The following is a 21,962-nucleotide window of genomic DNA, read 5'->3' on the forward strand; positions in this document are numbered from 1 at the left end:
TACAGAAGAGTTCGAGTTCAAATAGTTTGTGAAGCTTGCTGTACTGCTTGGAACGGGCGAACTAGAAACTAGTTATAAAAAGCCATCATGTTCTTTCTTCTCTGTAGCATGTCCCATGTGAATGGAGTATTTTTACATACATTTTAGGTCTCTCTTGCCTCTGCCTCCTGCAGGGCATTTCATATTAAATTACATCCATTACAGTTGAATCTAAGTTACTTGGCCATTCTGCCACTTGCAAATGATATGTTTTTGAAGGAAACTGTAGTGGTTTGACTGATGGCTTTTGTGTGTGTGTGTGTGTGTGTGTGAGACTATGAATGACAGTTATTATTTACTGCACTGACATACTGTTTCCTCCCCCTTCCCCCCCCTTATTCTGATTACTTAGTGGTGGTAACTACATTCTGGCTGCTTCAATTCTATCTTTATTTTCAATTGAGTATAGTATTCTTCATTTCTTGTCCTAAACTGTTACCTAATATGTGCTGTTGAACAGCTGCAATAATATACAAAAGTAATATCTGTATTTCAGTGGTGGGAGTGAAGTCATTTCTCTCTTTTCCCTTACATCAGGAAAGATTTTAATAAGGCTTAAATAGTTTAATATGTGAAAAATTGTGAGATCCATTGTTTTCAGTAAAGTTTAATGGAATGATTATCATCTTATTATAGTTAGCGAAGTACATTTACTGATATTGGTGGCATGAGAAATACAAGTCTTGAATAGTATTTAAATTTAAAAATAAAATATGCACACAATATAAGGGAATGACTCAGCTTTTACATTTTTAAAAAATGCTCTCAAAAAAAGCCTCTTTGCATTGTACAACAGATACGAAGGTCAAGGATATCGTTAATAAAATAATTGCTTCTTTGTCCTGCTAATCAAACACAAAATACAAATAATCAAACAAATCAAATACACCTCAATAGTGAGGTGTGCATTCTGAGGCCCTGATCCTGTAAAAGGCTCCACCCTCATGGATTCAGATACCTGCACAAAATCCACTCACTTAAACAGGAGTCAGCACAGGTGAATTGCATGCTAGGATAGATGTCTCTGGGAAGATTCTCTTTTATGTAAATAACCATCACCATCTGTTGATGCAGGACTGTCCTGACCCGCTGTCTTGAAATGCAGAGAAGATATATATGGAAAGCCATGGGTTTCAAAATCATGTATGTTAAGACTACTACTAATGCCAAGTTATTTATTTTAGGCCTTGCTTCCCACACGGCGGTGGTTTAATACAGTATTAGATGACTCCCACCTTGTTGTTCATTGTTACCTCTCTAGCCTTGCTAGAAGGGAAAAGGAGGGCCATCTCTTCTGTCAGGTGAGTTTTGATCTTACTGAAGAGAGCGCTTCAGTTCTGAAGCAGCTCAAAATATTTGCTGCCTCTTCTTATGTTATCTGTCTGTCTGCTGAAAATGATTACTTTGTGTCACGTTTTTTTGGAAATAAACTAAAAATTGGATTATTACTGAGTAGACTTTGTGCACAGATTTATTTTAAATCCTCAAAACATTATTTTTGCATTACCTATGTAGTGTGTGTTTTATATCCTTGTCTCTGTTTTGAGCAGTTTTTAAAATAGTCTACACAACATTCACCCAATGTGTCCTAACACAGAGAAAACAAAAATCAGTTTAAATCTTTTGCTGTATTTGTGACCTCAAATTTTCTTCTGCCCAACTCAGTCCTCCCCAGAAGCCATAGGAAATGAATGGTTTATGTAGCGTGCCCTGAAGTTCAACAGTTTAGGCTACTTTAGACCAAAGGTAGGTGTCAGCTGAATGGGATGAGGGCAGTCTGGCCTAGTGGCTGGAGGGGCAGCTGGCCTAGCAGCCAGAGCCAAAGCCAAAGGTAAAACCGGAAGGCAGAAACTGGGTACCAGACCCAAGAGTTGAACTGTAGTCCATAATCAGGAACAGGAGCTGAGGGTCAAACTGGAGGTCAGGAATTGTAGAGAGCAGGGTATCAGCCAGGAGGGTTTCAAGGCAGGGGCAGGACAGAGGAAAGGCTGAGTGCAAGGCAGGAGTGGGCACAGTGGTGGGTATGAGCATGGAGAAGCAATGAGCTGCTGCTGCTGGCTTAAGAGTTGGCCTGCTGGCCTTTGCAGCCAATCAGGTTGTGTAACTAGTCAGGCCACCAGCTGCAGGCTGCCTGTACTGATGAGGCTGGGTGGAGACTAGCTCTGCTGCAGGCCCTGATTCCAGATAGCTCGGGAGTGAATTCCAAAACTGACAAGGCTTCATGAACATCCTACTAAATTTGACTTTAGAATCACATTATTCTAACTGCCGTCCTTCTTTTCTTTTAATGTGCTGACAAGGTCTTAGCAGTTAATATTTCACAAACTGGTAGTTGTCAATGTTTTACACCATGAGAAAGCTGGTAAAGAAAACATTTCTAAATTTAATAGGCTAGCAGCTGTTAAAATCAATTCCAATTTGAAATGAAAAAGGACCTGGTAACCAGAATGATGTGAATTTTTTTCTGCTCAGGTCCTTTATCTTGAAGTCTGTCAAAGCTAGAAAGGCTTGAGTCCTCTTGATATATTTTGATACGGTCTCCCACAGTATTCTTGCCAGCAAGTTTAAGAAGTATGGGCTGGATGAATGGACTATAAGGTGGATAGAAAGCTGGTTAGATTGTCGGGCCCAACGGATAGTGATCAATGGCTCCATGTCTAATTGGCAGCCAGTATCAAGCGGAGTGCCCCAAGGGTCAGTCCTGGGTCCGTTTTGTTCAATATCTTCTATAATGATCTGGAGGTTGGCATGGACTGCACCCTCAACAAGTTTGCAGATGACACTAAACTGGGAGGAGTGGTATGTACGCTGGAAGGTAGGGACAGGATACAGAGGGCCCTAGACAAATTAGAGGATTGAGCCAAGAGAAATCTCATGAGGTTCAACAAGGACAAGTGCAGAGTCCTGCACTTAGGAGGGAAGAATCCCATGCACCGCTACAGACTAGGGACCAAATGGCTAGGCAGTAGTTCCGCAGAAAAGGATCTAGGGGTTATAGTGGACGAGAAGCTGGATATAAGTCAACAATGTGCCCTTCTTGCCAAGAAGGCTAACAGCATTTTGGGTTGTATAGGTAGGGGCACTGCCAGCAGTTTGCGGGATGTGATCGTTCCCCTCTATTCGACATTGGTGAGGCCTCATTTGGAGTACTGTGTCCAGTTTTGGGCCCCACACTTCAAGAAGGATGTGGATAAATTGGAAAGAGTCCAGCGAAGGGCAACAAAAATGATTAGGGGTCTGGAACACATGAGTTATGAGGAGAGGCTGAGGGAATTGGGATTGTTTAGTCTGCGGAAGAGAAGAATGAGGGGGGATTTGATAGCTGCTTTCAACTGCCTGAAAGGGGGTTCCAAAATGGATGGATCTAAACTGTTCTCAGTGGTAGCAGATGACAAAGCAAGGAGTAATGGTCTCAATTTGCAGTGGGAGAGGTTTAGGTTGGATATTAGGAAAAAGTTTTTCGCTATGGGGTTGGTGAAGCACTGGAATGTGTTACCTAGGTAGGTGGTGGAATCTCCTTCCTTAGAGCTTTTTAAGGTCAGGCTTGACAAAGCTTTGGCTGGGATGATTTAGTTGGGGATTGGTCCTGCTTTGAGCAGGGGGTTGGACTAGACCTCCTGAAGTCCCTTCCAACCCTGATATTCTATGATATTCTATTTTCAGGACCAGTATCTGTAGCAATTGTCCTGGACCACTCACAGGAGAGTGAACTTTGATCCTCTCATTTTCAGCTGGATTGCCTTGCCTTCATAGCAAATTTCATTTGTTACCTGGATGTATCCAGATATAGTCTTTCTGCTGATATAGCTTTGCCCTCCAGAGGTGCTGTATGGGGTTTACATTCTTTTTAAAGAAAGGTGCCTTCTGTGGCCAAAACAGGCTAGCCGGTAACCCCTTAGTATATAGCAGTACAGTCAGTGTGCCAGGCCTCTGTATCTATGCAAACAGTGTGCCAGCAGTTTCGAGAAGTTCTTGCTTATTTTAATCTCATTTAATTTTCGTTACTGTAGGGGTGGTTATGATCCCAGTGCAGCATTCAAAAATTAATTCTACTTTTTCATTATGATACTATTGAAGCAAACCCTACCAGATTATACCTCATCACTTCATGGCAGATGATTACGTTCTTATCTTTTTCACTTGTTATGCATGTATTGCAAGCACTAGAGCTTCACTTTCTGTACTTGAAGTGATTTGTTGTTAAGATGGTCTCTGCAGCTTTATCTCATGGCAGTTAAGCTAAATTCCCTATGTAACGAGTCTCAGCTTCAACGCTTGGCAGCTCCTATGAGAATTTCCTTGATAAAAAGCTCATCAATAATTATTTTAGTCTCTTAAGAGATCACTTTCATAGTATACCTTTATTTTGTGGTTGGAACTGTAGCCTTTGCATTGCTATGAGATGTATTGTCACTTTTGAAGTTAATTGTGCATACATGTGGAACATTGCATTGTACATGTATCGAGTGATATTTGAATAGTTCATTTTTATTTGCATGTATAGCCTTTTACAAGAATTCGTATGAATGGCATTCAGTGTAATGTGTCGGTGGCCATGTGGATGTAAATTCAATATAGGGGTGTCTATATGAAATATTTTACAACTCTCTGCATACAGAGATAGGTATTATGGACATTGCTAGGACTTTCTTAAACTGTAGATAGAATCTCATTTTAAATTTGTTTGTTTAAATGATAGAATCTCATTTAAAATTAGCCAAGTTATTTTTGGCTAATGCACAAAACATATAAATGATCAGTCCATGCATATTTCTCTGTCTAGATTATTGGTATCTTGGTAAGATTATATATTATACAGGGGTGCCTGAAGTTCAGATGTTAGGTTCCATCTCTTTTTGTTCAAGGTTTTATATGGTAGTTGCTGATCCCATTCTCATACGTCACTAATTTACATGTATCATGTTTCAGCTTTTAGACATGCTTAAATTCTACACCGGCTTTGAAATTAATGACCAGACTGGGAATGCTTTGACAGAAAATGAGATGACTACAATTCACTATGATAGAATTACTTCCTTACAGGTAGGCAAACACTGGGTTTCATTTTTAATATATTTTTTTAAATATAATTTGCAAATAAGATGGTGATTCTGGTCTTTCCAAAAGGAAACATCTTGCTTTTTTCTGCTGTATTAAAGGAATGGTGCTAGTCTTTCAGTTCCTAACTTTGCATAGCTTCGTTCAAAAATATTCTGAAGAACTTCATATAACACACACTTTGAATTGCATGAGCAGATAAAAGAGCAATTAGCCTGCGTGTATGTGCAGAGAACCTAACTAAAGTGACAGTCAATATTAGTAAGTTTATTATCTGTTTCAGCAAAACAATACCACCTCCAGTTTTGATCTTGTCAACTCATTAACTAAAAAGGGTCAGTCTCCATAAGACTTATTTGTGTGGGAAACCTAGGTACAGGAGGAAGTGGTATTGGTTATGCAATAGATGTCACTTTTCCTCAGAATAAGTACTCAGCATACTGCTGCTAATAGTGCTGTCTTTCAGGTGAGATATAAACCACATCCTCACTACCTGTGGTTATTATGGGACTTTTCACAAGAGCGTTATGCATGTTTCACATGGTGCTAATTAGGACTGTGAAGAGATTTCTTTTTGGGTTTTCACAGCAGTTTTGAATTGCACCTCCGGAGGTTCACTGAAATTTTCATGTCTTTTAAAGTTCAGAACTAGATGAACTTTGGTAAGTGAAATCCCGGAGTTTCACAACCTTGTCAGTCTCTACCAAAGTTTCATTACTGCCAATTAGGAGGCTATTATAATGCCAAAACATCTAGTGTTTATCAGACACGTTAGAAAAATAAATACATCTCAGAAGAACAAGAATTGTATGTCACATTTACTAAGCAGAAAAATAGTTGCTTTTTCATTATTTTTACTCCAGTAGTGCCCACTCTGTGCTAGGTGCTGCACAGAGGAAGGTGGAGTTCTTACATGTTCATTGTCTCTTATTAATAAACTCTTGTCAGAGCAACCCCCCCCCCGAAAACGTCAATTTAACCTCTCATTAAATTTTGGGGGGCTTTTCTAGAGAGCAGCTTTTGCACATTTCCCGGAACTATACGATTTTGCACTTTCAAATGTGGCAGCAGTGGACACTCGTGGTTCATTGGAAAAGCTGTGTGGACCCCTGAGGTAAGCCATAAAGATGGAAATTCAGTTCTTCTGTTTCAAGTTTATTTCTCTCCATTGTTTGTTACTAGTCTTCTAGCCTTTTTATGTATGTTGTAGTAATACATGTGTAATGCTGTAATTAAATGTGACATTGCAAATTATGACTCCTGGTTTGAAGAAGACATTTGGGGTTGGGACTCTTGGGTTCTGCTTCTGACTTGCTGGGTAACCTTGGGCAAATCATTTGTGCTTCAGTTTATTCATTTGTGGAACTTAGTACATAGACTACTTGCCACTTGTGGGTGTGGTGAAGTTTAATTTATTATTGCTGGGTTGCTACTTTCTGCTTGTAAAATGCATCTTTCCCTTAATTCTGATCTCTGGGTAGAGTGAAAGAAACACCATCGATTTGAAATCTAGTCATTTTAAAAGTAGAAGAGTTAATAGTTTTTGGAACTATACATGCCACTGAGTCGTCCTGCCATTTTTTATGGCGTTACAATAATTCAGGTTTTCCTGATGATATTTTCAAAATGTTTTTCTTTACTTATTGCTGCATCAAAGACCCACAGAAATCACTGGGGGAATTTGAGTTGGAGCTACTCCTTCTCCCAAAGTTCTGCCAAGTGCATAAAATAAAGAAACAGGAAAAAATATAAATGCTTTTCACTAATCTTAGTTACAGTTCAAACATTTTCATACAAGTAACATTGTGTATATTTGCTGTAGTTACAGAATAAGTATTGTAAGTTGACTGGGAGTGCCTTTATGCCTGCTATTATAACAATTCTTAATGCAGTTCTGGGATCTCTGATACTATAGGATAGGTTAAACTGCTTTCTTTCTGCCTGTCTTGTCATTCTGTAAATTTTCCCACTATTTAGTCTTAGTAAAACTAACAAAAACAATAGCAGTAGCAGTGAACAAAAAACCATCTTCTCTTGAACTACTTGTTAGAATTGGCTTTCTCCTGTTCAAACATAATAGCTTCATCCTGAAAAAAGGAGACTTTTCTAGACTAACGTTTAAAAGTATGATATTAGTACGTATTAGCTAACATGCAAACACATTTTAAAAGTCTAATGTGGACAGGTACTCTGCCTTTAACACACAGACTCTACCCTGGGCTTTAGCTTGACCACTTTAGCAAATATTAAAGGCAGCATGTCTTGTCTGTTCAAATATATGTGAATATATATGGTAATGAAAATCTTAGCTGGAAGTTCTGATTATGTTCCCTATTTTTGTATCTGAATTCTTTATGAGTGGTGTGCTGTATCCTTTGTTATTTCTTAGTCACTTTCTGTGGTGTAAATGTTGTGCTGATTTCCTCTAGGCAATTACCAGGTAAAGCAACTAAATAAAAACTTTATGTAACTTTTAAGACTCTCTAAGGTTTTTTCTTGATTGTGTTACCTGAACTGTAAAACTATCAAATCTTCAATTTTTTTTTTTGTTTTTTGTTTTTTTTAACAGCAGTTTTTATAAAATGTAAAAAATCACTCAGTGGCTTTTGTATTTCCTCCCTCCCCCCCATATTATGCAGCCCAAACACACTCCACCAGGTGGCATCATACCTCTGCTTGTTACCGGCTCTACCTGAAGGGGAAGATACAGGCTATGACAAAGAATTTCTGCTAGAATTACTGGTAAAGCACACACATGCTAATTACATTTATCACCTATGTTTTTTCTCGCAAGAAAGCTTGCGTTCACTTCCTAAAATTGTATAAAATCACAGCAATTGCAGCTCTAATGCTGCCAACCACATGATGGCTTTCACAGTTAGGAGTGCCTTATGAACTACAGCAGTATGATGACTGAGTGAGTTGGAAACAGATGTGAATTAAATCTAGTAATTAATGACTAATCTTCAAACAGGGAAAAAGATGACTCCTCTGGGAAAGTGGTGGTGTGTCTGAACAGTGGCAACTTTAGAGGACTGTTACCAGTGTTTCTTCAGCAGTTGCTTAAGGTCCACATATCATGAAAGTTGTTACAGCATGTGTAGATGCTTGCATTATACCTGCGTCCTTAGTTATTTAGACCTGTTTAAAATATAATTAGGCTGTGATTTTTTTTTCCAGTGCTGTCTAGAGGGATGTAGACATTCCGTTCCCATAAATTAAAGTGAGAATTGAGCGTTCAGATCCCATAGGCAGGTTTGAAAATCTCCACAGGAGTATAGAAATGGGGGGGGGGAAATTCACTTGAGTAGATATTGATCTGAGCAAGGAACTCTAACCTGTGTTGTAATGATGGGACGCTTCTCAACATATCCATTGTTCCATTTCCTCTTTGAAGGCTGACTTTTCTGTAGCTGATCTTATTTTAAAATTATTTGGAATATTTTCTTGATGTTATTGTATGAGCAGTTTTAAGTCCGATTGTGAAATGATCCCCCTAATACAAAGCCTATTCAAACAGGATGCAGTAGTATCAGATACATTTTTCTGTTTAGGCACTGGATATAAATATTTATTGCTGGGTGTAAAGTATCAGACTTAACTACTATAGGTAAACATTGGTGTTCAGAAAAAATATAGTGGAAAATTTGTTTCATCTTCAGTTTAGATTTTAACCTTGTGAGGGAAATTTGACTACATATTTTCAGCCATTTCATACGTTTTTGGTGCTGTTTAAAACTACTGAAAACAGATTATGCCATTTTTAATAGGGAAAGAGAACCTTTCTTCTCCTGTGTTTTCAGAGTAATGTTAAAAGTAGGACATCCAGATTATAGTGGGATGTGCAGTATTAAGATCCACGCTTGAACTATTGATGCTCCGATCCCATTGAGCTACATGCTAACTCTTCTGTGATAGTCGTATAACTTCATTTGCGTTTGATAATGCATCGTTGGATACCACCTGTACTCTCCAAGAGCCTGATCCAAAAACCCTTTGAAGTTAATGGGAGTTTTTATTACAGGTGACTTTGGATGAGACCATTAATGAATTATTAAACAGGCCTAGTTTTCAAAGAGGCATAAACCTGGCCTCTTAAAATTACACCTGAGCTTGTTTGTCATCTTAGTAAAGTGGGACCTCTTTCATTGTTTTTTGAAGAAATAGCCCAACGTTGTTAGCAATACATCTTATGATTTCCTTCAATGTACAAACAAGATTGATTAATTGAAGAAAAATAAAACATAGACAGTTTGGAGGTAACTTTTTAATTTCTGAAGTCTTAAGGTACTTTTATCACTTCAGCTTGTTGTGTTAGCTGAAGACGTGATCTTTTTAATGTTCACTTCCTGGATGACCATCCTGTATGTTATTTGTCACTTGCATAGAAAAATGTTGACTTGGTTAGGCTTTGGTATAAATGTTCACTTTCGCTTTCCTAGGTGTCTCGTCATGCACGTCGAATATCTCAAATTCAGCAGCTTAACCAGATGCCTCTGTATCCCACTGAGAAGATTATTTGGGATGAAAATATTGTCCCAACTGAGTACTATTCTGGAGAAGGTATATTTGTTGAGATATATTTGGATTGCTCTTAAAACTTCATAGTTCAAACGACTTGTCGTTAATTCTGGTTCATTAAGAACTATTCCACAGCTTCTAAATCTGGACAATATTTACTTTTGGCTACTTTAGTGCCTTTTAACTTCCAAGAAAAAAAAAATCTGTGTTTATAGGCTTATTTGAATTGGACTGCATAAATTTGATCTGAAATTTATGTCTTTGTTACCAATTAGATAAACATAGATTAAAAAAGAAGAATAAAACTTGGAGTAAATCATAAAACAATCTCATTTGCTCTATCTGTATATAAGCACAGAAAAAAGCTGCTTTCTACCTTGCTACTACCTGCTCCCAAGAAGTGAACTGTAGAGAGCTTGAGAGAGAAGTGAGTCATGCCATAGTTTGACAGTGAGCAGCAAGTGAATTCTGTTGAGTTCTTTTAAAAGAATTTGCTCTTTTTCCAAATTGATTCTTGAAAAGTCAGTTTCATGTGGTGAGGTTTTGTCACTTTCAGTTTAAATTGAAATCCCAAACTCTTAATACATATCCTGAAAACTAACATCTGCACTATAGAACTGCTTATGTTCAATATTGGGGATTAGTTTTTAAAATATTTTAAATATTTATGTTTGCCAGTAATGGCTTGTCAGTGAACCAATTTATATAGTTTTAAGGATAAAAGCACCAGTCTACGTTTGTCGCAGAATTGTACCAATGGGCACTTCAGGATGGAATCCATAGTCTGTGTGGCAGTCAGGTGCCCTAAGAATGTTTAGGGAATACGTGGAATTTCTAATGTCGGTTTAACCTCTTCCCTCATTGGCACAGATCTGTTCCTGTTGTCAGCTAAGTAATGCCATAAAGCCTAGAGCTCTGCCACTGCTAGGAAATGTAGAGCTATATCTCTTCCTTGGTTGAGGTGGAAAACACAACAGTCTAGGGAAGATGTTTAAATTAGGGACATGATCATTCTCTGAACTGAAATTGGTTTTTTACATCTGAATTCTTTTTTAAAAAGCAATCAAAAAATTCCACTTTGAATAGCCACATGGATATTCTTTGAAGATCAGCGCACGCAGAGCAGAATAATAACTTACACTGATAACAGCACTAGTATTATGGCAGTATTTTGTCTTGTAACATGATTGAGATTCTGCAGAGTAAGAGATTCCCTTTTCCTTATAGCAGTGATATCTGGAAACTGCCGTGTTAACTTGAACACTCTATTCTCTCCAGGAAGGTAATATTTAAACTGCTTGAAAATCAAGTTTTCTTCTTAATCAGGCAAACAAGCTGGCTACAGTCCAGAACAGACGACATTCTTAACTGGGTACAAGGCCATGCAGTTGTACAGCTTTCTCCAACAACACAGTCTTATACAGACTCCAGTGGAAGGCCATTCTTTGAAACAGTCTGACATGTTTCAGAGAATCACTTCAGTTATTTAATACATATTTGTGTTTGTGCACACCTGCATATGCATTTTTGTGCACTGTTAGCTGTGGTAGATTCCATCACAACAGATAGAATTGTCATGTGCAAAACCTGTTACTATGGGCAGAGGAGCAGTGTGTACATGAGTTGTTGCACACAGAAATGGAGAACGCCTTGTGAAAATTAAGCCTGAAAAATTATCTGTATTCTTGAAGCCAAGGGGTGACATGGAATAGAATAGCTACAGTAACAGTTTTCATTGCCAGCAGAATGTAGATTAGTTAAGTCCATCAGTGCTGCTTCTCATAGTGGAGAGTCTGTAGAAATCCTTATTTCAATGATGCCCTTTTTAGTGAAACTTCCATTTCAAATGCTCTTATACCTTTTGGTATATGGGATTCTTAACAATATATGCAACAAAAATGGACAGACTTATTTTCACACTGGTAAACTGAAACACTAATTTTAACCGATGGCTGGAAAAACTTTCTGTAGTCCTGTGTAATTACTCATTTCTGTGTTGCTTGTTTTATGCTTTCACTTTGCAAAATATGAATATTGTATACTGTGTTATAAAGATGCTATGCTGAATTGCTGTCAGCCCTTTATATAATTTGTCTCTAATTGCGCACACAAAACTTCGTTAAAAGAACATTATTAAGGTTGCAAAGGCGAGCTCTCAAAAGTAGGAAATGCCAGAACTAGGGTTGCCTGTTCACTCTTAATTCTGGCATTTCTTAACTTCTGAGTGCTTGAGAGGGTCCATGGACCAGGGTTCCTGCCTATTTGGTGGATCAGGAAGAAGGCCATGGGCCAGTTTTACGCCAGCATGTTTATCCAAAAACCCTTTTTCTTGGTTGGTCCCTGGAGAATCCAATTTGAACTAGTATATGAATATCTCTCTGGGGGTGCTCCAAAGGGTTGATAACAGAGGAAGTATATTAGCATTCCCCCCACTTTCTATTAGAGAAGGTACATGCAATGCCACGATAGGTATAAACCTTACTGAATTAGGGTTAAACTTAATTAAATGAAGCTAATCTTAATTCCATAGGGTGTTTCAGGGTATTATAGGATACTGTCTGTCAGTAACCCCATTGTGTGCTGCCGTATTGACACCCACATAGGCCATCAGCAGGGCTGGAACTTCCAGATCCACTGCACAGACCTCTGCCACTTGAATTAAGGGAGTAACTGTTCTCAGTAGAAGATTGTCATTTGCTATGTGGACTGACACTAGAGGGTGTTTGGATACTTTTATCAGTTGGTTTCACAGATGTTTGCAAACAGCAGAGGACTGGTGAGACTCAGAAGTCTTGGATTTCACTCCAGGCTCTGGAGAGAGGTATGCTGTACTGGGCACAGACTCTTTGGCCCATTCCTCCAGACATTTTATCTTCATATAGCTTCACGGAATAGAAATAATTGTGTTCTATCACCTTTCTTTATTGGCAGTGTGTCTCTGTGCTTGTGGAAGCCAACATGTACTGTGTGCCAGAAAGATTTCAAGGATAATATTGCATGTTATAAGAGTTTTCACGCTTTCACAGTTCATAAACAAAGGTGTAAAACTGGGACAGTAGTCAAGTGAAAGTATTAAATGTATAAAGCCCTTTGTTATGAATATTTACCAATATTTTTTTATCCTCTTCCCCCCCCGGAAAATGTCTGGGTTTTAAAAAAGACAGAGGGTTTTACCAGTTAAATTCCCCCCCCCCCCCCCCCGGGAAGTTTGGCTTTTTTGGGACCTGGGAATTTTTTGTGGGGGAAGCAGATGGGGCTCTTTCAGGTGGAGGTGGTGGTACTCGTGGGCTGCAGCCTTCCACTCCTCTCCTCATCCTGGCCCTTCGGTATGATTCTGTTTGCTTCCTGTGCACAGGAGGGGAGTTAGAAGAGCAGGGAACTGGGTCCTGGCAGTTGAGACCACCTGGCCATTATATGGAGAGGAAGGCTTCCTCACCTGCCCTTTGGTGCATACCTCCTCTCCCCCCCCCCCCCCCCAAGCGGTTTGTTTTGTTTACCAATTTTCTCCCATTTTTAAATAAAACCTTTTAAATTCCTGGGAAGCTAAAATTAAAAACCAAAAACAGAAGGCCTTCTAAATGAGCAATGTGTAAGAACTTGAGTTGCGGAGCAACACTAGTATTTCCATAGTGTAGGCTAAAAATGCAGCTATTTATTTTGGAGAGACAAGGTGAGTAAGGTAGTAACTTTTATTGGCCCAAACTTTTTTGTTGGTGAGAGAGACAAGCTTTCAAACTACACAGAACTCTTCTTGAGTTCTGAGAAAAGTACTCGGAGTGTCACAGCTAAATACAAGGTCAAACAGATAGAATAGCATAAGTAGTAAGCACATATTCTGAAGGACCGTTTAAGGTTAAGTAGCCTATTATCCTGGGACTGACATGGCTACAACAACATTGCTATTTATTTTGGGCTTTCTGTGCCCAATTTTTAACACACTTAGGTCTCCCTCCATTAGCTTGACTTAATTAAAACTAATCCATCCACTTGAAATTTCATAGGAATGATTTTATGCCAACGTGGAAATGATTTGGGGCTAATTGGGCAGGGTATTTGAGGGAGAAGATGGCTTGAAGTATGCAGTGAACTCATTTCTAGAACATTTTCGTATTGTGGTTTGTTGTTGGTTTTTTGGTCCCATGGTAACTCCATGAGCTTGGCTCAGATAGAAACTCCAAAATTTATTCAATCTCCAAACCTGGTGCCAATGATATTTGGGGAGGTTGTTGCTGTCATTATTTAGCTGTTTAAAAGCATTTTCTGCATAAAATATAATCTCTGGAGCCAGACGGAGCTAAGTATGGGTGGTTACAATGCTGGGAAGATATGGTAGGGAATTGTGTGCTGGGTGGGAGGTTTGTGGTTTTTAGTTGACAAGTGAGAGGGATAGTACTTAATGGGTGAGTACAGTATGGACAATGAAGGGGGCCCATTAAGTAGAATAGGTACTTCTCTCATAGATAAATTCTCTCCTCCTGCCCCTTCTATTCCCTCTGCATAGCTCTATCAACAAAAATGTATCAGTTACTTCAGGAGGGGGAAAACATTGAACACTAGCACAAATCTTAGTCGCCAAAGCACCTTTACTCTGCCCCATATCACTATTGCCATGATATATCCAAAATAGAGAGAACCCTATCCTCAAATACTTTTACTATATTACTGACAGGAAAATTAAAGTTGACCTTCAGATAATTTTTTTTCTGCTGCTTCATAATGTCTATAGAAGCACAGAAAGCAGGTGGATTTTTTCCTTTTTTTCCTTCAAGTGTATTGTTAATGTCAAGTTTGGCTTTGTCTTGTTTTATGAGAGGGTTTCTGGTAGGTGTTGGTAATGGTTATTGTGAGCCCTAATAAAGTGAAGGAATCATGGTGAAGAATCTTTGGACAAAGCAGCTCTTTGTTAAATGTTATTTCTTCACTGAAAATAAAGAGATCAACTTAATAATAGTAATAAAAAAACTTCCTCCCTTTTTCAGTTGCTCAGCCTTCACTCTCTTGGCTCTAGTTCTCTAGTCATCAGTCTTCCAGCCTAGAAAGGCTGAAGTTCTAATGTAAAAATAAACAGAATCCACCCGCCTCATTTCTTTTTTTTTTTTTGGTTTCTGGCGAAGAAACCATCTGACTTGTCCACAGCATGTGTCACTGGACCAATTCTTCTACATCAGAAACCTTTTGTGGGAATTGTCCAGTATGGTTGTCCTAACTGTGGTCACTTCTGGTGAAGATTTTTTTTTTTTTAACCAATGACTGCAAATAATTTGCTATGGTAATGCAAAGACACGTGTCTTTTAAGTACGACAGTTGCATACAGAGAAATGGTCAACAAGAATAAAATAGTACAGTTAGATCGCTTGAAGGTGATTTACAAAGGGGGGGGAATGGCCTTTGTGCCACCCCCTCCTTCCCCCCCTTTTTTTGGTGTAGTATGTGGCTTTAGAAGAAAGTATTTAAATCTTGTCATATCATGACTAAAGCATAATGATAGAATTGTATATAGTGTTTATGAATACGTAAAACCAATGGATTTGTTACATTAATAGACAGAAGATGGATTTAATGTTTTTTTTTTTTTTTTTTTTTTTCCCCCTTAGGCTGCCTGGCTCTTCCTAAACTGAATTTACAGTTTCTGACTCTTCATGACTACCTTCTACGGAACTTTAATCTCTTCCGCTTAGAGTCTACATATGAGATCAGACAGGACATTGAGGATAGTGTCAGTAGGATGAAACCTTGGTAATATTTCTGTATTAACTAAAACAAACCAAACACCACAATGTAGGAAGTAGCTAAAGCTTTTTGGGGAATAAATAATTAGTGATGTCTATAATATAAAGTGGATATAGTCATGTAAGTAGTAACCAACTGTTTCCAGTTGTTATAAAGGTATAAATGTGGTGTTCCATAATCTCTTGTAAAATACTGCTTCATGCAAGATTAATCTTCTAATAATATTATTAAAATATATTCTGGGTATTGTTGCCCACGAAGAATGCTTGTGACCACTGTGTGCTGACTAGTATTTTTTTAGTAACATTGAGACCTTATTTGTGTTAAGTGTTAACCACAAACTTCACTGTATTAACAATTGTTCTTAATTGTTGATCATTTGTATCAGTGGTATGGATGTGGAGTACTGGTGGGATTTTCACAAGTATTCCGTATTGGCCTAATTGTGCTCCCAGTGAAATCAAGATGTTATCACTCACTTCACTAGGAGCAGAGTTACACTGGTGCTGAGTGCTTTTGAAAATCCCACCTATATGTCACCATTTTCTGTAGTGCATAGGGTGTACTCTCCCTTTCATACCCATTAAATCTTTCTGTGGTGGTCTCATCTTCTCTCTTTCTTTGAATGACTGTTTTTGAAATGTCATCACAAATTTTACCTTCACACAGGAGATGAGAATATGAAATAAAAATGTTAGTTTACATTATATGTTGATTCTTTGATACAAGATATGCTGAAATTTCGTGCCTTTTAAATTCTTCCTCGTGTCCCTTACATATTGAGCTGATGATGTGGTTTTTAAATTATTCAGCAGTTTAAAGAAAATCTGAGTGCAGCAATGGTTGATGGTTCTAACACACTATTGATTTTTTTTTTTATTTTTTATTTTTTTTTTAAGGAAATCCGAATATGGAGGCATTGTGTTTGGTGGATGGGCTCGAATGGCACAACCCATTGTGTCTTTCACTGTGGTAGAGGTGGCAAAGCCCAACATTGGTGAAAACTGGCCAATGCGAGTACGAGCAGATGTTACAATTCATTTGAATGTCAGAGATCACATCAAAAATGAATGGCAAGGTGCTCATTTTTATTTCAGTAATGAACATTCCATGCCTATTGTAGATACAGTACTATCAGAATTTGGGATAAGTGTAGAGCTCTCATAATATTGTAGTGTTAAAGTACCCTGATCCTACTCAATATTATGGCACAAAAGTAGCTACACTATTAAGGTTGGTATACGGAGTTCAGTTTTAACAGATTTAAACCTTTATTTTGTAAAAATCTAATTAAAATATAAAAAAACCCAAATATAAACTTTGAATATTTTTGTGGTGCTTTGAAAAATAAATTGATATAGGAAAAAAATAAGAGTTCAAAAATCACCCTGGTGGATGATCTCCTTCCCCCTCCTCCCCCCGATCGCCTCACTTTTCTTTGTACTTTTTTGAAAGAAATCTAAAATACCACTTCTGCTGATTTCTAGAATATTAGTTATAGATAGGTTGTGTTTGTCTGTAGAGTGCTTTATAACCTTTTATCTACAGTGGAAATTTATGTACACGAAACTGAATATGCCACATTTTAATTGACTATAAATCTGCTGTATCTCAAATGCTGTAACTTACTTTTGGGTGCAAATAAAGGAGAGAGAGACTGAGACTTTATAGCCTAGGAGAACATTCCCTGAGCTGGAAAAGAATATGCCAAGAATTCAAATCTTACCGCTTAACTGCTGTTAAAATTCTCATACAGTTCTCTAAAGCCATCAACTCCAACCTAGAAGATAGTTAGGGAATAGCCACTGAATGCTTTACTCTTAATACATACAACGAAAGGGGTGGTTGGAGGCTAATCACATAATGGGTGTTTAAACAAATCTCTAAGCAAATATGATTTTCTATAATCTCCTCTCAGAACCCATTCCTCTATATTGTGATTCACGCCATTAATGGAAATAGCACATTCTTTGTAGAATACTAACATCAGCATTGCATTCTGTTGTTTGAACTTTCCACAGCCCTAAGAGGTTTTTACCTAGTATTTGGCAGTTGGCATTGTGATTGTTCCATAGCAGTCCATAAAAATAAAGCAGGAAAACTTCTGTAAAATGAAACCCTAGGATGGGTTGTCAGCAGTTTTAATTGAACGTGGGACTTCTGGACCTAAAAACCTGATCTTCTACTGCCTGAGCTAAAAGAACTAGCTCTGTTAGTTCCATCAGTAGCAGACTCAAACTGTCTTCTGTGAAACGACAGCCATTCTCCATCTAGGCAAGGCAGAAAGGAGCTGTTCCTAACGGTCTTCCATTCTCTTTATTCTGGCTCATGTACTTCGCTTTAAATAATCAGTTCTCTCCCTCAGCTCTGCAAGATAAGGCCCCGCTAGCTTTTCACCTATCACTACAGGATTCTACAGTAATCTTTCACCTGAACGAGAACCTACATAGTGTTTTTCATCCTGTTCAAAAGCTGTCCCCTTTCTGATGTGTACATGTGGTGCTCGCCAAAGTAACAACCACAATTTAAGCCATTGTCAGAACATACTTTCCACCTTTTTTTAGCTGAGTGGTAGTTGCATAAAACTCTGAAAATCAAGTTTGTCGTGATGGCAGCAGTGCCCTGTTCTGTCGTCTGTTCGTTAGACAGCTGAGAACTACACAAACCAAGGAAACTTGGCGCAGGCCTATACTACTAAGTTTTCTTGGCATAGACTATGTTGGTCAGGGATGTGAAAAAGCTACACCATCTAGCCAACGTAGCTATGCTGGAAAAAAACCCTCTGTAGACACTGTAGAAGCTTGATAGACAAATGCTTCTGTCATTTAGCTAATGTCGTTTGGGGAGGTGGAGTTATTATGCTGGCAGAAGCACTCCTCCTCAAGACATATGCTATATCTAGACAAGGCTTGGGTGTCACTTTTGCAGAAGTAGTAGTTGAAAATCTTAATTTTGTTTACATCTCTGTATGTACTGATTTAGAGACGTTTATTTGCATTGACTCTGAAAAGGAAATATGTCTCCAAAATAAAAATGGTCTCTGTCTATACTGTTGGAATAATTAACATGAAAAGTGAAAGTGTCTGCAGCGTGTGGGGGTAATGATTTTACATAAGATCTGCCTTCAGTATTTATTTTTTAAAAAAGCTTGCCATAATATTTTTATATTGTATGATTTACTTTAATGGGATATCAAGATGGAAAACTCCATAGGTCACTTTAAAATCCTCTAAAACTTTGAGAAATAAAGGTCTAGTCTACACTAGCGGGGGGGGGGGGTCGATGTAAGGTACGCAACTTCAGCTACGAGAATAGCATAGCTGAAGTTGACGTACCTAGATAGACTTACCGCAGCGTCTTCACGCTGGTGAGTCGACTGCCACCACTCTGCCGTCGACTTTGCTTGCACCTCTCGCGGCGCTGGAATTCCGGAGTCGATGTGAGAGCACTCGGGGTAAATTTATTGAGTCTAGACTAGACGAGATAAATCGACTTCCGATATATCGATTGCTATCCGGCGGGTACTGTAGACCTATCCGAGAGCCCTCCAAAATTAAAATTGTGGGATTATTTGAGTGAAAACTACTCAACTGGATAAGCATGCTGATAGCAAGCCCAACATGCTGAATATTTCAGTTGTATACCTTCTGTTACACCTTGACTCCATTCCTCTTGTAAAAGTAATACCCTGCTTGCTAACAAGAACAGAACAGACAAGTAGTGTGGAGAGATGGTGTGGCCTGCATGCTGGTAGTCTTCTTTGTTAAAGCTGTGGAGAAAATCTGATCCCTTTTATATTACAAGGGAATGGTGATGGACTTTGACTTGATTAAAGTCAGTGTTTTTCCGGTTGTGCTTTTGAATGCTGTCAGGAATTGCCAGCTGGCACTGTGTAGCCTATGTTTCCTAGTGTAGTATCAGTAGGCAACACTTTGTGCTTAGGGAATTACACTTGAGTTGACCTTGTTGGCAAGCTGCATAGAAGCGATTATTCATATTCTGCAGTGACATTGACTGATAGTCCTTAAATTCAGTTAGAGCGAGATCTGTTAAATATGCTAGAGTTGGATAGTGTGTTGGCTATGTAGGCTGTCACATAGCACAAATGTTAAATGCAGAACATGCAGTAAAATGGATTGAGTTTATGGCAATAGATGCAACTTTTGGATTGTGATATGAGTTTAAGTCCCAGCTCAGATACGGCTTTGTAACATAGTAGCTTCTCAGTAGTATTAATAGATATTTCCATGTTCAGTTTATTGTTGTCACATGGAAAGGATAGGTACCTTATGTACAGTACAGTAAGCCAACTACAATGGTTATACAGTTTCAGATATTTCTGATCAATGACCTGTTATTGACTATCAATGGCAGCAAGGCAGAAGATGGACTAGAGTATTGTCTGAAAAGCAGGATGTCTGATGTATGCTGGATGTCTGAGAGGTTTGTGCTAGGAACTCAGACAAGTACCCTGAATCCACACTATTTATTTAAAAAACATTCTGCAGTCCTGGTCTGTCTCTTCCCTGATGTCTCCATAGATCGGTCTTTTTTTTTACACTTTCTTTGCAAAATAATTCATTCTAACTGTATTGTCTAAAGCTCCCCTGTCCTGTCTTTGCTCCTTGTTTTTTTCCACTTCCATCTTGTTTGTTGAGCAGAATCTTTCCAGAAGTCATTACTTGTATTTTTTTAATTAGATTTTTTTAAAAAAATAGTTCTCTGATTACCTGACCGTTTGGTCCAGTCTGGATTGGTTTTAGAGTATTAATTATTTGCATTACTGTAGCACAGAGGAACCTTAGTCATGGACCAAGACCCCACTATGCCAGGCGCTGAACAAACACAGAATAAAGACTGTCTGCCCCAAACAGCTTATGATAGAAGTATAAGACGAGATGCCAAATGGCTATAGAGAGGTGGGGGAGTACAAGGAAACAATGAGACAATACTAGTCAGCATTATAGGCAGTGGCCTTTGCATATCAGCAGTTGACAAGAGTTTTTTTTATAGGCATCATGACAAAGGAGAGTTTTGAAGGCGGAAAATTATAGAAATGTACAGTTGGAAGAGATTTAGCTAGGGAACTTGCTGAAACCCCTCTGTAGAGCACCAAATTTTCCTTACCTTTCTATAGAATTTTATTTAAAGTGTCTTACATAATTATCCCTAAATTTGGAAGTATTCTAGCCTAATTGTAGGATCAAAGACAGATTAAAAAAGACTGTTGATTCTATATCCTCTAAAAGCAGGACATAGTCCCCCAGTACAAATTATATTGACCACCAAAAGGATATGACACTTCATCTTAGCCAAAAGGTTAAAAAGAAGCTTGCCCGTTGTATACCTTTTCAATTGCTTGTTAAGGAACAAACACGACAGTTGTTGGTGAATAAACAAAATAACTCAACTTTTTCCTGTGTTCAATCAGGTCTGCGCAAGCACGATGTTTGTTTTTTAGTTACGGTGCGTCCAACACAACCTTATGGCACAAAGTTTGATCGAAGGAGGCTTTTTGTTGAGCAAACTGGCCTGGTGTATGTCAGGGGTTGTGAAATCCAGGGCATGTTGGATGATAAAGGACGTGTCATTGAAGAGGGTATGATGATGCTTTTTAAACTATATATACACCTATATAATCCTTTGGAAAAATAATGAACCATTCTATTAGCTGGTATGAATTGGCATAGCTCCATTTGGTCTGGTTTTTTAAAACAAAATAGGCCTATTTCTGAAAATATTAGAAATGGTATGGAAGCATGCCAATAAATCATACTTGTAAATATGAGCTTTAAAGTGAATTTATCTTAATTCTGTTTCAAATGATTAGTTTTCTCCTAAAAAGTAGTTCTTAATCTGCTTTCAACACTGTTTTTCTTGCTTTAATCTAGTTTTGATTTGTGTTTCAAATATGAACAGGACCAGAACCCAAACCAAGACTTAAAGGTGACTCAAGAACCTTTAGAGTATTTCTGGATCCTAACCAGTATCAACAGGACATGACAAACACAATCCAAAATGGAGCAGAAGATGTCTATGAGACATTCAATATAATCATGAGGAGAAAGCCAAAAGAAAACAACTTTAAGGTAAGCTACATTATAGCTGTTCTTAGGATAATAGTTTCCGAATGTGCTGAGTTGGAAGAATTGTTGAAATATACGTACTATATGTCATTGACTGAGATTGTTTTGTGGAAAAACGCTGGCTAGAATTTATTTCCCTAAACTGTTTAATGGCAATGTTGGTGCTGGATTAAAGAGTTTTGGGTCCTGGTACACAATGGCAATTGGGACTGCTCCCTGGGGTGTGGGATGCCCTGAAGTTGCGGGGGGTAATAAGGTCCAGCCCCCAAGAGTGGGAGGCTCCCAAGTGGGGTTGGATCCTGCCCTCGGGGGATGGGAGGCCCGAGGGTGGGGTGGTTGGAGGGCAGACCCACCCAACACTTACCCCAGAGCAGCTTCTGTCCTGCAGGGCTGGCCTGGCTCACCTCTCTGGCCCTGCCTCCTTCCCATCCTTGGGTTTTTGTGTGTGTAGGTGTCTTTGTTGCTCTCCCAACCCCCTGATGGTTGGGGACCCCCTGAGATGGGGGTCACTGTGCAGGTGCACTGAGT

The 21,962-nt window shown here is 38.6% G+C and overlaps 1 protein-coding gene across 4 annotated transcripts in view; it reads left to right on the plus strand.

Moving 5' to 3' along the window:
* Positions 1-21,962, plus strand: part of AQR (aquarius intron-binding spliceosomal factor) — a 111,030-nt gene that overhangs the window by 26,716 nt on the left and 62,352 nt on the right. For all 4 annotated transcript variants that reach the window (XM_073348894.1, XM_073348891.1, XM_073348892.1 and 1 more), the window contains 9 exons: positions 1,224-1,340; positions 4,969-5,082; positions 6,108-6,211; positions 7,737-7,839; positions 9,540-9,660; positions 15,213-15,354; positions 16,248-16,426; positions 20,780-20,947; positions 21,268-21,437. In XM_073348894.1, the coding sequence (XP_073204995.1) occupies positions 1,224-1,340; positions 4,969-5,082; positions 6,108-6,211; positions 7,737-7,839; positions 9,540-9,660; positions 15,213-15,354; positions 16,248-16,426; positions 20,780-20,947; positions 21,268-21,437 (1,218 nt within the window). The remainder of the gene's footprint in view (positions 1-1,223; positions 1,341-4,968; positions 5,083-6,107; positions 6,212-7,736; positions 7,840-9,539; positions 9,661-15,212; positions 15,355-16,247; positions 16,427-20,779; positions 20,948-21,267; positions 21,438-21,962) is intronic.

The sequence above is a fragment of the Lepidochelys kempii genome, chromosome 6, assembly GCF_965140265.1.
Source record: "Lepidochelys kempii isolate rLepKem1 chromosome 6, rLepKem1.hap2, whole genome shotgun sequence".
Taxonomy (NCBI): domain Eukaryota; kingdom Metazoa; phylum Chordata; order Testudines; family Cheloniidae; genus Lepidochelys; species Lepidochelys kempii.